General features: G+C 50.1%; 1 protein-coding gene across 9 annotated transcripts in view; it reads right to left on the bottom strand.

Moving 5' to 3' along the window:
* The window catches only part of CEP164 (centrosomal protein 164), a 42285-nt gene that overhangs the window by 11895 nt on the left and 14589 nt on the right, over positions 1-15801 (bottom strand). For 4 of the 9 annotated variants that reach the window (XM_080366779.1, XM_080366781.1, XM_080366786.1 and 1 more), the window contains 11 exons: positions 14224-14655; positions 12659-12742; positions 11221-11304; positions 7865-7950; positions 6099-6251; positions 3892-4110; positions 2484-2615; positions 1577-1793; positions 913-990; positions 522-653; positions 110-232 (listed from right to left, as the gene is read on the bottom strand). In XM_080366779.1, the coding sequence (XP_080222905.1) occupies positions 110-232; positions 522-653; positions 913-990; positions 1577-1793; positions 2484-2615; positions 3892-4110; positions 6099-6251; positions 7865-7950; positions 11221-11304; positions 12659-12742; positions 14224-14655 (1740 nt within the window). The remainder of the gene's footprint in view (positions 1-109; positions 233-521; positions 654-912; positions 991-1576; positions 1794-2483; positions 2616-3891; positions 4111-6098; positions 6252-7864; positions 7951-11220; positions 11305-12658; positions 12743-14223; positions 14656-15801) is intronic. The other 5 variants (XM_080366780.1, XM_080366782.1, XM_080366784.1 and 2 more) reach the window with 3 other exon arrangements.

Genomic DNA, 15801 nt, shown 5'->3' with positions numbered 1-15801 from the left:
GCGGCTGAGATAGGCAGGTCTGGCAAGCAGCGGTGCCAGTCCAGGTACAGCTCAACTGAGTGAGCCACTACAGTCACCTCCCGCGTCCACCACTCTCCCCTGGCAGTACCTCCTCCTCATACTGATCCTGAATCCGTGCTAGGACCTCCCGGTGCTCCTCTCTCATCCTCTCCATTTTCCTCTCATGGTCTTTTTCCACTTCCTGCCGTTTCTCTCTCATAAGCTCACTGAGCTGCAGGGATGACACAGGAAGATGTTTCTCTGAACTACAGCAGCCTCCCAAGAGGGCAACCTCCCACACGAGCCGAAGGACTGAAGTTCAGAGCACCTTGCAAGTGGGGTCAGGCTGTGGCCTGGGTAGCACAAAGCAAGCACCCTGGTGAGGCAAGATGCTGCAGAGATGTGCTTTCCCCTAAGGCGTCACCGTCATCCCTGGGCAGGGAATGTGGCCTCTCAGACCCCACCATGCATCCAAGGAAGAGAGGGTAAAGAACCTTCAGCAATCCAAGATGAATACTTGCCTCATGTTCATATTCTGTCACTCGAAATGCTTTTTGCTGCACTTTCTGTTCCGCTCTCTGCAAGTCTTCACGCAGCTGAGCCTCCTCGCTCCTCTGCGCCTCTGCTATCTGGGTTTGCAGGCTGGAAATGACCTGCCGTGAAAGCCACCCACAGAGACCTGTCACCCTTCTGACAAGATCCATTCAGTGCCCTCCTACAGAGAGCAAGCAGCATGGCAAAGACCAGAGTGTGCAGTCTCACCACCCTCTACTTGGAGCACATCCAAGTGCTGAGCCAGACCAGAACCACATTTAGGAAGTGGAAAAAAAACATTAATGCCATCCTCCCTGGCCACCTTTGGTGACAGTGTGGGGAAAAACCTAATTTACATTCTAAGGGATCATCTTTTACCTTATGATGCTTCTCTTCTGCTGCAGATTTCAGCTGCTGGAGTTCATTTGCAAACTGTTCCTCTAGCTCATCTACTGCCTACAGGAACATGAGGAAGACAGTCTGCTGGAAAACCTCTATGTGTGGGGACACGCTGTACGAGACGCATTTGCAATTTACATCTATTCATAAGCATATCAAAAAAGCACAACAGTAAACCCCTTTCAAACCGGATTACGTACAGGGTGCCTTTACGCTCTATGTGCTTTCCCCTTCCAGCGGATCTCAACGGATCTCAGTCATGCTGTGCTGGAAGGACTATGAACTGTCTCCATTCAAGAACTGCCCAGGCTCTCTGGAGGACTAAAGCAGCAGCCAAAGAGGTATTCTGATCTCATAAACCCGCTTGGCTTAGCTTGGCAGACACAGACAGTGATCCTTCTCTTCTTCAGATGCAATGTGTCCATTTAAATAATTGTTATCGCAATAAAAATTGGGGGAATATTCCTCCCCACCTCAATCACACCTCTAACGGCATGCCTAGCATCTTTCCTTTAGGTTTTGAGTGAGTCATTATTAAAGCACACGCAGGTGTTATTTAATCTCTGCACTTTAGCATTGCAATATGAGCCAGGTCAAATGTGAACAGCATGGATCTGACCTTAGCTAGCATTAAAGATCTCACCTTCTTCTTTTCCCTGTCTAATCTCTCCTTGAGCTCACTCAGAAATCGTTCCTTCTCTTGTTCCAGCTCTGTCACCTCTTTCTGCTGAGCTTCCTCGATTTCCAGCTTCATTTTCTCCAAAACAAGCTGCTGCTTCTTCTCCAGGCTCTCCTTCTCCGTTACCTGCTGGATTTCCCACTTTTCTCTTAGTTTCTGCAGCGTAACCTCTTGCTCTGCCCTGGTAGGTTTGCAACAAGAACAGACAGAAGTGAGTCAGAATTCGGTGCTTTACCGCTGGACTACACTTAGGAACCAGAGCCCAGAGAAGACGCTGCTAGAGGACAGGGCATTGCAAGGTGGAGGAAAGAGAACCACAGCACACAGGTTCACAAGTGTATTGTCTAAGACCTCGGAAATAAAGAGCTAAGCAGTCAGATGGAGACCTGTCTGTCAGCTAAGTAAGAAAGAAATAACAAAACGTGAGTTTTCCAGTGCCTGCCTTATCTGCCTCCTCCAGTTGTTTTCACAGGCCTTAAGAGACAGAGACATCCACTCAAACCAAGCTACGCTGCTGAGCACGGCTCTCCTTGGGGATCCGTTTCCTTCATCTACATGCCCCAGAGCTGTGCCTGGTCCAACATGACAGCAACGCCTCTCTTCAGGACACTTCTGTACTATATGCCTATTTAGCAAAATTTCATCAGCTCCAAGGCAGCAGAGCCATTACCGCTAAGGTTCATCAGTTTTGCCTTTTAGCAACCCACAGCTCTCCTGCACGTACAGCATCACAGCTAGCGCCTCGTACTTGCTACGGGAGACTCAGGAGGGCTAGCTCCTCCACCTTGAGTGGCTGCTGGTGGCAAGAAAGATGCTTCTCCCCAAAACCAGCACAGTTTATGGCCCCAGGGACAGCAGCAAAACTTTTCACCTTAGCTTCTCCTCCTCTGCCTCGGTCTCCAAGGCGATTCTGGCTTGCAGCTTTGAGAGTCTCTCAGTTTCTTCCTTTCTGACACGCAACTCTTCCTCCTCAGAAACCTTTGCCAAATCTTCTTTTAGAGTCCTGAGAGATGAGCAGCCAGAAAAAAAAAAAGAAAAAAAAAAAAGAAAAAAAAAAAGGTTCAGGAGGCTTTAATGTCTTCAAATTGCCTCCCCAAGGCCTATAGATCAGCTGCCGCTCCCACTAGCTATGCCTGCCCGAGTGATGCATTCTCAGGGCTCCAGACCATTAATTCTTCCCCATACCTTCAGAACCTGGCTGCTGGCATGGGAGATGCAGCCAGCCCCCAAGCATCAAACTTCTGTGCTGCATTTTTAACATGCATTATATCATCATAGGTGGCACTTGGATTTTGGGGGTTGGGTTGGGTTTTTTTCAGGTAAATGAAATCAGCTCCTATTAAATGAAAGCAGGCTCCCAGCCAAGGTACCCAGTTGCATTAGTACATCTTAAGCTTTGTATTTTCATATGACACCCTTTTCACCACTGTTTTATTACTGCATAGGTATTTTTCCCTTCAGGTGCAATCTGTGTGCCTGCCTTTGCACCCAAGACAGCATATCCCATGTCACGATACTTTCTGTGGCTGGCTTGGTGCACTAAGAACATAAGTATCAAGACCACCTGATATACAAAAGCCTTGAAAGAAAAATCCCCCCAGGGAAAGGACACACCTCCCAGCGCTGTTCCGCTCCCTGAATTGCTGTAAGATCCTCAGCACTGGCTGGGTTTCACACAGATATCCACGTCCTATTCCTTACAGTCTTGTTTGGACATCCCTCCGTAAAGCATACGGTACCAGAGTTTCAGATGAGGTTACCCCAGGGGAACTATCTCCTCTAATGCTCCAATTTCCAGTCCTGTTACTACCGTTTAGCCCAGGATTTGAACATCTGCCAGGCAGCAAAGCTCCAAGCACTGAACTGGAAAGTTTTCCCAGGTTAACCATCAGAGCCAGGTTCGGAGCTCTGAAAGCTGCATGTGTACTGAATCAGAGCGCATCTTGCAGGAGATGGGAAGATGCTCTCTTGTCTGCACTGGAGAGTGCTTTCCTGAGGCAGGCTGTGCTCTGTACACACAGCACTGACAGCAGCCCGCTATTCATTTCAAGATGTGCAGACCCTCACGCACAGGACTGTCTGTGCCAGGCAAAGAAGACCGTACACCTCCTCCCCAAAAGCCTTGCTCTTGCCCCCTTTGCTCACAACTCTGGAAAGGAGCACCGCTTCCAGGGTGGTGGCCTGTAACAGCACGAGCCTGTGGCCACCAGCAGTGAAATCGCAGCTAGGAAAGGCTCAGAGGAGAAATAAGGGAAAGATGGATTAAAAAGGGAAAGTACCTGAGGGATTCTTCCTTTTGCTGATGAAGCTTCTCAGCTTCCTCCTCCTCCAGCTGCCTCACGTCCTCCTGGAATTGCTGAATTTTCTCCTTCTCCACTTGCAATAAATGCATTTTCTCTTGCTTGAGCTCAGTCTCCAGCTCCTTGGCTATTTCCTCCAGTGATTCTTCACTAGGCTGGTTCAAGGACAGCTCACATTCGATTTCCTTCTCAGGTTGCCTACCGAAAAGAACAAGCACCTTTGGCAAAAAGGTGACAGAAAACCAAGTAACATTAAAGAAACAGCAACAGCCCCCCCAAACACTATCAACTCCGAACCAAGAAATCTCAGAGCCACCTACTCTAGGAGCTTCAATGTAAACCAAGGGAAAGGACATGCAGAATCCTCCCTAGACTGCAGCGTCTCGCAAGCTGCTGTGGACCCCCTGCCCTTTTGCTCACGTGGAGGGAGGAACGTCCGTGGAGGCAGAAGACAAGCTTGTTACAGGGAAGCACTCTTTACAAGGCTGTTGGGGAACACGCCGCACACACTCAGGGTTGTGAGTAGCACATTATCTCAGGTAACAGCTTGGGGATACCCCCACGCACTGCTGCTGCGCCCTCTCGTTGACTCCCAGAGAAACTCTGACTGACAAATGATTAAACCCAGCCCTAGCAGCACTCAGGTCCTGGATAACTCCTATTTCGGCCCACTAGAGCTCATCTTGCAAGGGCAACACGGTCTCGCTTCACGAAGGCTCTAGTAGCTGTGAAACCCTGGCTAGGGCTGCCAGGCACAAAAGCAGATGCAATCAGTACCTATTTTCAGCCCAGGGACTGGCAGTGTGCTTCTGATGGACCAGGTATTTTCTGCAATTGCAATCTAAAGTGCGCTGGGAGCTTGCCAGCTCTAGGCAACAGAAAGCCCTAAGCGCTCCAAAAATTCAAAACCAATCTGTTTCTAATTAAGTTTTTTCAGACAGAGAGCAGCAAAATTACAAGGTCTGAGAGAGGCTGAAGGGGAAGGAGGGGAAAATGAAGATTAGTTTAGGAAAAAGATTTTTATTCTTTGCTAATGAAAGCTGGAGCAGCTAGGTCTTGTCGTGCTCCGAGACTGTAGCATAAGGCAGAGGGACTTCTGTTTTGCCAGGAATTGGGGAAATAACAGCCCCGGTAATACAGCCTTGAGTCAAAAGAGAAAAGGTCACTTACTTATGCAGCTATTAGCAAAAAGAACTAGACGGAAGAAAGAGCAGTTGGGTTCTGGAAAAATCCCGCTTCAGTAATGCTCCCCCATAATGCTACATGCTCCGGGCCAACTGCAGAGATGCCTGCAGAAGGTGTCATTTATCAGGCTGCTCTGCAAAGCCATTGAGCCACTTCCACCTTTTTATTGCACTCTTCTTTTTGCCCCAGTTCTTGCTTGAAAAGAGATCCAGCCAAGACACACACATTTACACAACTCAGTACAATTCCTAATAGAAAAAGGGAGATGCTGTGCTGGTCTCCACATCAAAGATTGCTTCTCCACCACTTTGTCCTGAGAGACGCAGTGCCTATTTTTTCCAGTTGCATCTGCTGATCTGTCATTTGATATAGAAAGCAAAATCAGCACAAGCACTTCTACTGAGGTCTTCCATCGCAGTAGAACTGTGGGTACGTGTCTGCAAAAACCATCGATTTAGCACAGCAGCAGACCATGGGTTTTCTCAGGGAACCCGAGCTCTACCATCCCGTGCTCTGACCTTATTTATCTCAAAGCAACCAACGTTCCCAGTGACTGTAGAAGTGGGGCAATTTGTTGAGTTTTTGTCGACGCCCCCCTCCCAATCTCAGCACCGCTCAGCAAGTGAGCTCAGTAGTCTGTGTGAAAGCGTTTCTCAAAGGAGGGTGAATGCTTACAGCCTTGTTAGCGACACCGGTAGGAAGGAGGCTTTTCCATGTACAAAGCAAACAGCTCTTTCCCCATCCCACGGAGTCCTGTGCCACAGACCCCAAGGGCTGAGCTGCTGTTCTCACCCTCCCCAGTACAGACTGTTCACTTGGCACTCTCGCCAGCGGAACAGCTGCTTGGATTTGCATATGGACATGTTCAAGCTCTGCTGTGCCCACCAAACCGCATCTCCTAGTGTGCTGACTTCACACGCTAACTTCAAACACCACAAAGGGGAACAAAAGGACAAAAGCTGTTATGCTTACAACACCAGGGACTTAAAGGAAGCCCTTACGATTTCTGCAGGGCAGCAAGCTCCTCCAGATTCATTAGGCTATCCAGCGATCCCTCCTCCTCCGGCTCGTGGGCCACCGCCTCCTCCTGATTGGGATTTTCTAAAGCAAAACACTTCTCTTCTGGTGTTTCACAAGCACTTTGATCCCTCTCACTTTGCAGCACAAAAGAGGTAACAGAAGACCAGATTAGCATAGATTAGGGTCTAGCGCTGCTGCAGGTAGACGAGACAGGGAAGATGGGATGTGCAGCTGACTTAGGTGGGCACCCAGCCATGCCTGCCAACAGGATTCATTTGCCCCTCCCCGGGCTGCCAAAGGCACACCAATGCCCCAAACCATTCCCACCACCTCAAGTCCTGACAGACTAACAGGCAGCTGAGGATCTAACGGGCGTCAGTCTCAAATTGCTGAATCTCTTCCTTGGGTTATCCCACTCTCTTCCCAGGTCCTTAGAGATTTTCCCCAAGGTAAGTTAGCCCTATTAGCAATACTCACACTGGTGTCCCAATTACAAATGGAAACGTTGGCAGGCATGTTTACATCTACAGGCACGAGCTAGCTTTACAGGCAGAGAGAAAGAGGGTATGCACAGCTGGGAAGCAGGTACGAAGTGATAAGGAGACAATTCCTGCGGGCAGAACAGTTTTCTGGGACCTTCACGTGAACAGCTCCTCTGAAAACAAGGCTGCAAACCCCAAGCGCACACAGCCAGTCATTAAGATGGACTGCAGCTTCTTCTGTTCACAAGTTTTCCTGGCACAGGCAACAGCATCTTGGTTCCCAGTGCCCCAGAGTATATGTAACTGTGTGGAGGCTAAGAGTTTGGACACGATTCATCTGTAAATGCCACATGCTGCAGCTTTCAAAGGGGGAGGGGAGGGCCTCGCAAGAGTGCGGAGCTCGCTGCTCAGCACAGTACTTCAACCATTTTAAGCAAAGTGGCTGATTTTAACCATGTTAAGCAACGATTCAGCAAACAGGCTGAAAATAGCTCCCCAAGACAGTCTAGTCCTCACAGCAACTAAGGGTCTGGAAGCCAGCATTCCTCCTAGGGTAACAGCTGGTGCACCCTAGAGTGAGCTGTCCACATACCAGGATGTAAAATAGCTTAACGCTTACACCTGGTCAACCAGTGACTTGCTCCAGGCCACCTCTACTGAACAAAGTGGCAGAGAACTGTTCCCATCGCAGCTGGACTCTCCTGCCACCCTGCAGGCTGGCCCGGAGAGCCTTCAGCTACAGGCTCTGCCCCGTGATGAGCTGGCAGCCCAGCAGGGCCAGCGCTGACCGAGACTGGGGGCTGTCTCAGAACCAGAAAGGTCTGTCACTGGGCAACAGTCAGTGGCTGAGTCTTTCGTGATTTAATGCCACAGGGCACAACGCACAATGTTAGCAGGTTCAGACCATCTTGGCAAAAGCGTGACTTTCGCAGCTTTAGAGGACAGTCAGATAGCTGTAAGGGAAACATAAGCCAGTTCCACATCTGGGGCAGTCACAAGGAAATGAAAGACAGGCAGTTTTGCTGCCTACCTAGCCAGAAGCTGGAACAAAGCTGAAACGAAGCTGAAATTTGTAGAGACAGTACGAGGAGATGGCAGAAGAAACGAGAGGTTTAGTGGGAGAGACCCTGTGAGAAGCTGCATCGTCTTGGGACGTTCTACAGGTTACAGTGACCAGAGCAGAGCAGGAGCGGACAAGACAGGAAAGTCATCCAGAGCTAGAGCTGTCCACACCTCCTTTGTTGCTCTGACTGTTTGTACCATACCTCTCAGCAGCTTTTGTTCTTTTGCTTTGCTCTTCCTCTACACTGGCTTTGCTTTCGTCTTTTTCCTCTTCTGCCAGCTCCTGGGCCTGCAGGTAAAAGCAAACAGCGTGGAGTTTGCTGGCTCCTTCACCGTCAAAGCCTCTCAGGACCTTACAGTGGGTTCTGCCGAAGGGCAGCACCGCTCTGGTCCAGCACATCAGCACTGAGCCCAAGGACCAAAAAGCATCCACAGGCTGCTCCAGAACACCCAGCTGAATGTGCCAGCCTCCTCTCCTGCAGGCAACCAAGGGTCTCAAAACATCTCAGGAATGCTTCCAGCAGCACAGCCAAGAGGCCTGAGAGCTCAGCTCTCCAGGCTGTGTCAGGTTATGGTTTGGGGATTGCTTTTTCGGTACAGAAGATTAACTCCCTGCCAACACTTTGGACACAGGTTTGGACTTTTCATGCAGGTCACCTTACATATCCAAGTAACACTAAACTCCCTGAAAAGTGTAGGACAAAAACCTCCTAAAAGAGAAATGTCACACATGTGAAAGTAAAATAATGTGCTGTGGCCATAAAGGAAATTGATATATTGGCTGGGACCAAAATCACAACAGGACTCAGTCCTGCCTGGCATCCTGGTTCTCAGGCAGGTCGTGATGGGCAGTACACAGCCTCGCCTACCCAGGGATTTCTGGCTATGCGCTCCAGAACGCACCAGTTTTGGTCATGCTAAGGAAGCCAGGCCCCTCAGTAACACACTGAGCAACTTCAGTTGGCTTCTCTATGGCATAGCAAATACTTGACATATGAATAGCAAATATTTGAATATTAAATAGTTAGCTGCTCCATTTCCCACCTGCCAGCTACCAGGCACCTCTGTCCCTGCAGTAGGCACACACAAAAACACACACTGCACAGTTCACCTGGGGAGGGGAAGTTGGGGCTCTCAGCCCCACATGAGAAAGCAGCAAGGGTACATCCTCCCTGCCGAGGTTTCTGGTCCCCAGAAGAGTAGCCCATTCATAAATTCTTGGGGATCACAAAAACAGCAGGCGAGCTCAGTCCTTGCCATGCGGGAGCGTGGCCAAAATAACACAGAATTAAAACAACAGTAATTTATGCAAATGTTCAGTGGAGCAAACAGCAGAAGGATTCCCTGCAAGTGCTGTCACCTTCCATCACATCAGCCTGGTCAGAGCTCTCCCAGGCAGCTCCCCCTCCCAGCCTCCCTCCTGCCCCGGTATAACTAATGACTTCAATTCCCGAGAACTGAGGAGCTCAGCAAATGCTTCCTGGCTCAAAATGGGCTCTGTCACTGCTGCCTGCGAAAGGAAAGGAGCCAGACAAATGGCGAACGAGATCTTCCTGGGAACAGGGACAACCAGTCACAGGGTCACGCTGCTGACCCCATGCATGGGGCCACTGCTGCGCCCCTGCCCAACACGCCCTCCCAGGGGGGCAGTCCCTCCCCAGAAATCACAGGCTGCAGGAATCTCTGGGCACGTTTGAGAACGTGAAGATGGCACCTGCCTGCAGGGAACAAGGGCTGATTTTAAGCCTTGTCTGCGAAATTAGCAGAAAGCGTCCCCCCTCCTGTTGCCTCAGGATCCCCAGCAGTCCCAGTACCGCAAGCAGCTTAGTTTGCTGCCCAGCTTAAATGCCAGGCTGCATCCCACAGAGGACGTTCTCACGCGCTCACGGTACAAAGCCACTCTCGTGGACACAGGAGAGCGGGATGACAGATAACAAGCCGTCTCCTCCCTCTGCACAGCACAGTTCCCAAGGGACCTCAGCAGGGGGACCTCCACAGTCTCCAGCACACAGCAGCTTAGGTTGCATGCCTCCTTCCAGCTCCTCGCCACCATCACCCTCAGTGCAGCAGCAGGGCCAGCAAAGCGGGATGCCAGCACTTTAAATGCCTGTTAAGTGAAGGGTGAAAGGAGCAGCCTCCCCGCCGCCAGCAGGGAAGCCGGGTCTAGCAGGAAGCAGCCCACACAGCCTCTGCAAGCTACCACCGCTCCTGCCAAAACACGCTACCAGAAACCTCCAATACTCTTCTTGCTCATGTAGCTGACAGAGGTGGTCTTTTTTTTTAAATGGACTATTTTGTCAATATATTCAAAGCAAGGCAAGCTCATTGTGTGGAAGTAAGCACATTCCTACAACCCAGAGTCATTTCAGACTAGCCGCTGTCTACAGACACAAAAGAGCAGCTGCAGTTCTGTGGGGAGCACCATTTCAAATCCACCTCTCTCCTCAAGACAGAGCTGTAATAAAGTCCAAATGTGGCTGCTCCAACAAGACATTTGTATGCACAGTGACTGTGCTGCAGCGAGAGGGAGAAGGGGAGAACTCAGCAGGCATATGTTTTGTTTTCCCTTCACATCTGATTATGCTCATTATTAGGCACAAGAGGACAGGTGTATTCTCCAGACACAACCTTACAAACTGGATTGCTCCTCTCTGCTGGACAGGTGGTGAGTTTGCCACTCAGGGTCTCCTCCAGTGCAGCTGATCAACTCACAATCAGAGCAAGGCTGAGTAACCCCAGCTGGAGCCCGACCCTCCGCCTTGCTGTGCAGCAACACTCTTCCAGCCAACACACTGATGAGCCGAGATGGTGCGGGAGAGGGGTAGCTGAGAGAGCTCAATAGGAACGTGGGGCTGAGGAAGCCAACTCGGTAACATGCTGAGAAGACAAGGATAAAACCTCAAGACGCACAGCAATCTCCTTAAGTCAGAACTGCCTGATCCTAGTTACATCCTGGGCTAACACGGCACAGGAAGCGCAGACGTGTGCACGCATACATACACTCCTTCACATGCCACAGACTCACTGGAAGGAGCCTATTTTTCCCCCCTACATGAAAGCAGGCAAGACAACCAAATGCTTAAAAATAAGCTTCCCTATACCAAAATCTGTCAGAGGGAGCTAACCTCCTTTTCTTCCCATTTATGCCATCGTGTTCTGTTACACAAACCCTCTCCATCTGCTTGAGAGGAAGAAAAGGACAAATATACTCACAAAAGAAAAAAGTGAAATAGACTCTGCTTCCCACTGTTCCCCAGGAAAGCCATTTATCTACACTTGCACTGGGGCAGAGAAAGCACACGTGTAAGCTCGCACGCGTGCACCTCTCACAAGCCACCTCCGCTCAAAGTTTCTTTGTGTAGCTAGCCGCATCTCATCTCTGCGGAACAAACAATGCACTAGTAGTGCTGCTCTAATCCCTGACACTTAACGCATCGCTTCCATTTGCCTCTGCAAAGCCTTTATGCCTACAGCATCATTCTGTCGTTAGTGCACCACAATACAGTGTTTTACCCTGCCTGGTCACAGACCAGTCCCTGATCACATGTACAGCATTTACCTTGCACGTGGGGCTGTCCAAAGCAGGAGACAGAGCCTCCACATCCAGTACCTGCTCAGAAAGCCCAGTCTGGAAGCCCAAGTCCTAAAGAACAAAGCAGAAAAGAATCAGTGTCCCACAAGCATGTGCAAGTTTTGCCAGAGATCCTGAGACTAGACCAAAATTCTAACACTGCTTGGAATCCACACCCACCATCCCACCAACAGCGAGTCTTTTGTAGCACTAGGCATTTGAACAAAGAGAAAGGTTTACAGGACATAGGAGACAGCTGCACCAAGACTCAGGCCCATATCCAAGCATAGGTCGTATCTGTACTACAGACAGACAGACAGCTCTGTCGGTGGCTCAACCGGCAGCAAATTGGGTTTTCTCTCTCTTTCCCAAGGCGCACAGGTACAGGCAGGCAAGGGGGTTTATGCAGCGCGACCTGCTGGGACGATGGCAGACAGAGGTGCTCAGTAAATCAGGATTCCCTATGGGCTCGGTCACTGGGACCGTGCAGCGCAGAGGTTCCCTTCACTGGTGGCCCCCGAGGAAACTCTCCCCATGTGGCCAGGGGACTGCAATGCCACACCGGGAGGACACGGTGGGATTGCAGGGCGGTGAGCCGTCACACTACCATGCCACTGACCACAGCAGGCACGAGTGACACATGGTATGTCCAAAGCACGGAGATCTTCCCGCAGCCTCCACTGCTCCCATTTATGATACTGCTGCAGATTTTCTGAGATTTTTCCTGTAAGTCAGCTCCAGCAAGCTGCCCACAAGCTATTCGCTCTCTGAGATAATTCTCCCTCCTGGCAGAGTCTCTGGGGGTCCTTGCACTCAGCTGCACACAGGGAGTGTGTGCGCACACACATGCCCACAAGCAAGCGCTACAAAAGGTATTGTTTAAGGCAGCAGCCACTTGCCAACATACAGGCTTGTACTAACACCGATAAATAATGATATTCTCAGCCATTTGCTGGCCGTGCTGCCTCTGCTCCCACTGGCAGATGGCAATGGCAGCTTCCTGTGGAGATGAAGAGATGCTGATGGGCATCTTACCCCCACATCCCAGGACTACCCTCCTGCACGCTCTCCCTCCGGGACCTTCAGGAGCCAAGTCTCCCAGCCATACAGGCTCCCCTTAGGAAAAGCTGCCAAGTCCCTTAAAGCACAATTTTTACATTGCTTATTATTTTCCTTTTTGCAATTATCTGAGCACAGTCCCAGCTCCAAGTGACCTACTTTTCCAGGGATATTACCTCACCCACAGACAGAACCTGCTAAGCACAGGATGGCATTGCTGGCCCATGCCACAGCTCTAAGGTCATCGCTTAGCAGTTAAGGAGCTGGGCAGTTGGATACAGGAGATGGGAACTGCATTAACTGGCTGCACATTCCCAGAGGAACATGAAGCCCACACGCAAGGGACAAGGAGCTTTTAGTGACTCACCATAGGCCGAACCAGCTCATGGTCTGAGTGGTCAGAGACTTGCAAGTCCTCCCCAGAGTCGCTGGTCTCGGATGCCTTCGAAAGCTGAGAGGAGATACGCGTTACAACCTGTACATGCCTTACCCCTATGGCTTCACCTAGGCATTTCCAGCCAGATGACAACTGATACAGGGAAGACAAATCTGGCTTCTCTATAACATAGGGAAGAAAAGGTGACTGAACATCACAGGAAACACACTAAGGGTGTGGACCCACAAAACAAGCACAAAACACCACTTCACACGAAGGCAGGGGCGGGACTGGGAGGGCAAAGAAGTGCTCTTCAAATATCCCCGGGAAAAGGCACTTGCTTACTGTCCTCTGTTCCTTCTGCAAGGATCTCTGCAGCGCTGAGAACTACCTGGCCCACCACACAGATGTGTGAAACCACACATAACAGTACCATGGTCTTAAAAGGACTTCAAAAGTATGTCTTGGCATGCCTTAACTGCAGCGAGGACTCCTACGTTCCCAGCCGTCATGAAAAGGTATGCGAATGTTCAACATGAACACCCATGTAGCCCTGCTGACTTCAGCAGAACTGCCCAGATGCATAAAGTGAGTATGCAGGTAAGTGTTTGTAAAAGCAAAGCTTTCAACTTTAAGTTCTTCGGGAAAGAACACATTTTCCAGGCTCAGCTTTATAGCTTATTTCTTAAAGGCATTACACATCAATGGAACTAGAACAATCCCCAAAATCAGCAGGAAGGAAGCTAGCTTGGGAAGAGAGAACTTATCAGATCTCATTCTAACTGAGCAAGAGTGGATAGCATGTGTCTGTCTGGCACCCCAGTTGCAGGAGCCAGGCCATGAACCCATCTGCACCTTCCGACACTTCACAGTTCTTCTGCCAGAGACTGCACAGTCAGATACCCTGGTTCAGCTGACTGCAGTCAGCCGTCAGCCAGCTCTCCTCCCAGAGTGGCAGGAAGGTGCTGGGCCGACTGGAAGGTACTGTGCTCAGCAGACTCGAGCTACAGCTCCAGAGCCAGCCCCGAGGTACTGTCCTTCCCCGCTCTGCCCTCACACCTTCCTGTCGCATCCTTCCACAGAGCCGCGAATATCGCAGCTGGCAGCTCACTTTACACTTTTGCCCCATCTCTGCATAAGCTGAGAGAAACAACAGAAGGAGAGAAACAAAGCAGCACGGACAGCTGAGCTTGGTGTGAACTTCATTATAAAACCTGCTTGCTTAGTACAGATGGCAGCACTGAAAGCTGAGACTTATTTCTCCTCCAAGACTCGAAACATGCGTCAGAGTTCAGGGTTTTTGCCTGTCGGTTGCTTTGGACAGCGCTTTGTGCAGGCATAGAAGAGCGATTTCGGTACTACAGATGCCAAGGTGGGGGTTCAGAGCACTTGTGCCCCCCCAGGAACACACTGCTGACTAGGAAAGCACTTACACCAACTTAACAGAAAACAAGTAAGCGCTCGAAGAGCTTTCCTGGTCAGGGTCTTACAAAGCAAACGGGAACAGTCACAGCAGCTTCCACACCAAACCCAACCCATGCAGGCACGTCTCTTACTTTGCCAGCATCCAGCCTGCTGTCTGTTTTCAGATCAGCTGCTGCTTCTTCTCTCATTTCATTCACTATCTTTTCGCCAACAGACACAGTGTCGATGGTGGCAGCCAGGCTTGCCAGCTGATCTGCCTCAGCAGCTGGAGGTGCAACTCCAGGTTGCCCAGGACCGCTGGGCACATCTGTCCCTCCTGCGCTCCGTTCCTCCAGAGACAGCGGCAGCTCATCAGCTGCAGAGATGTCACCTTCCACCTCAGCATCTTGCTTGCCTGGTACATTCCCAGCAAGTTTCCCATTGGACTCCTCCTTGTTCTGGCCAGACAGGCTACTGTCAGCATCTCCAGGAAGGACTTGAACTGGAGTTGGAGGGCATGCCGCATCAGAATCTAAGGAATACTCTTGCCCTTCTTCAGCATGTCTTGATTTTAAAGACTCCTTCTAGGCAGCAAGTCAAACACAATTATAGCTACAACATTCATTACTCCCTCTCTGGGGGGATGCAGGGGTCAGAAATAGCACAGGTTCTCCTACAGCAAGCAAGGAAATAGCAAATCTTTGGGTGACTTCAAGCCCAGTTTGACTTCTTTTTATACAGAGTCCTTTCCAAAACCAAGGAACTTCAATAAGATAAACACACTCATTTCTTGGGCTCAGACTTCTTTTTTTCAACTGGTTTTTTTTTTTATTCACAGGGTCTCAGTGGGTAAGAGTTAGCAGTGACTGCTGCAAGGCCCATCAGCCCCTGGGAGCATCCTACGTGCTCTGCAGTAAAGCCACTTATGCTTCCACAGTGGGTCTGTTCAGTGAGAGATGGAAATCTGCAAGGGACTATTACTGGACATTTCACTTCTGCCTGAAGTTATAAGCAGAGAAGAGTAGGCAGGATGCAATCATCCCACCTTCCAGCAGGGCAAACTTGAGGGCAGGCACTGATCTAAGCCACCACTCTGAGCTCAGAATGAAACCGGGTCTAGCTGACACACCAGACTGAGAAATGGCAGAACCCACTGGCCTTGGGAAAGAGCAATCCTGAATTAAAGCTTAGTCACCCAAAGGTTCGAGTGCCTTTCCCAGCAGAGGGGAGGCCCACAAAACCCACAGCAAAAAGCACGATAGCCAGGAGGAAGCAGGAAAAGGTTCCCTCATCAGTATGCAAACAAAACTGCTAGCACGTCCTACTTTCTCACTGTTTTATTAATGCTGTGGTGTCTTGTCAAACATTAGCTGCATCCTGTGTACAGCATGTACCATACACAGACCGCATATTTTAACGATGTATTTTTATCAAAGTGCAACTGGAACGCTGTCAGCTTTAAACCCAGAGCTGCAGCAAACTGAAAGAACGTCTCCTAGCATGTCATTTGTCTGAGGGACCTTCTCAGGGCTGAGAGTGCCATCCATCAGGCTAGAGAGGAGGAAAGAGAAATCTAATCACTGGGTATTTTCAAAAAAACCTGCAGTTCAGAGCCTCACCCGCAATTCACCGAGCAATAAATGAAAGCTTACTGCCCCTTTCCAGCTCCATGCGTGGTTAGCAGAGGTTCACAAAACTCACCACTGAATCACCAGACAGCTGCATGAGGC

Source organism: Falco punctatus (genome assembly GCF_963210335.1).
Source record: "Falco punctatus genome assembly, chromosome: 16".
In the NCBI taxonomy this organism is placed as follows: domain Eukaryota; kingdom Metazoa; phylum Chordata; class Aves; order Falconiformes; family Falconidae; genus Falco; species Falco punctatus.
This window is presented reverse-complemented; position numbering and strand designations above follow the sequence as displayed.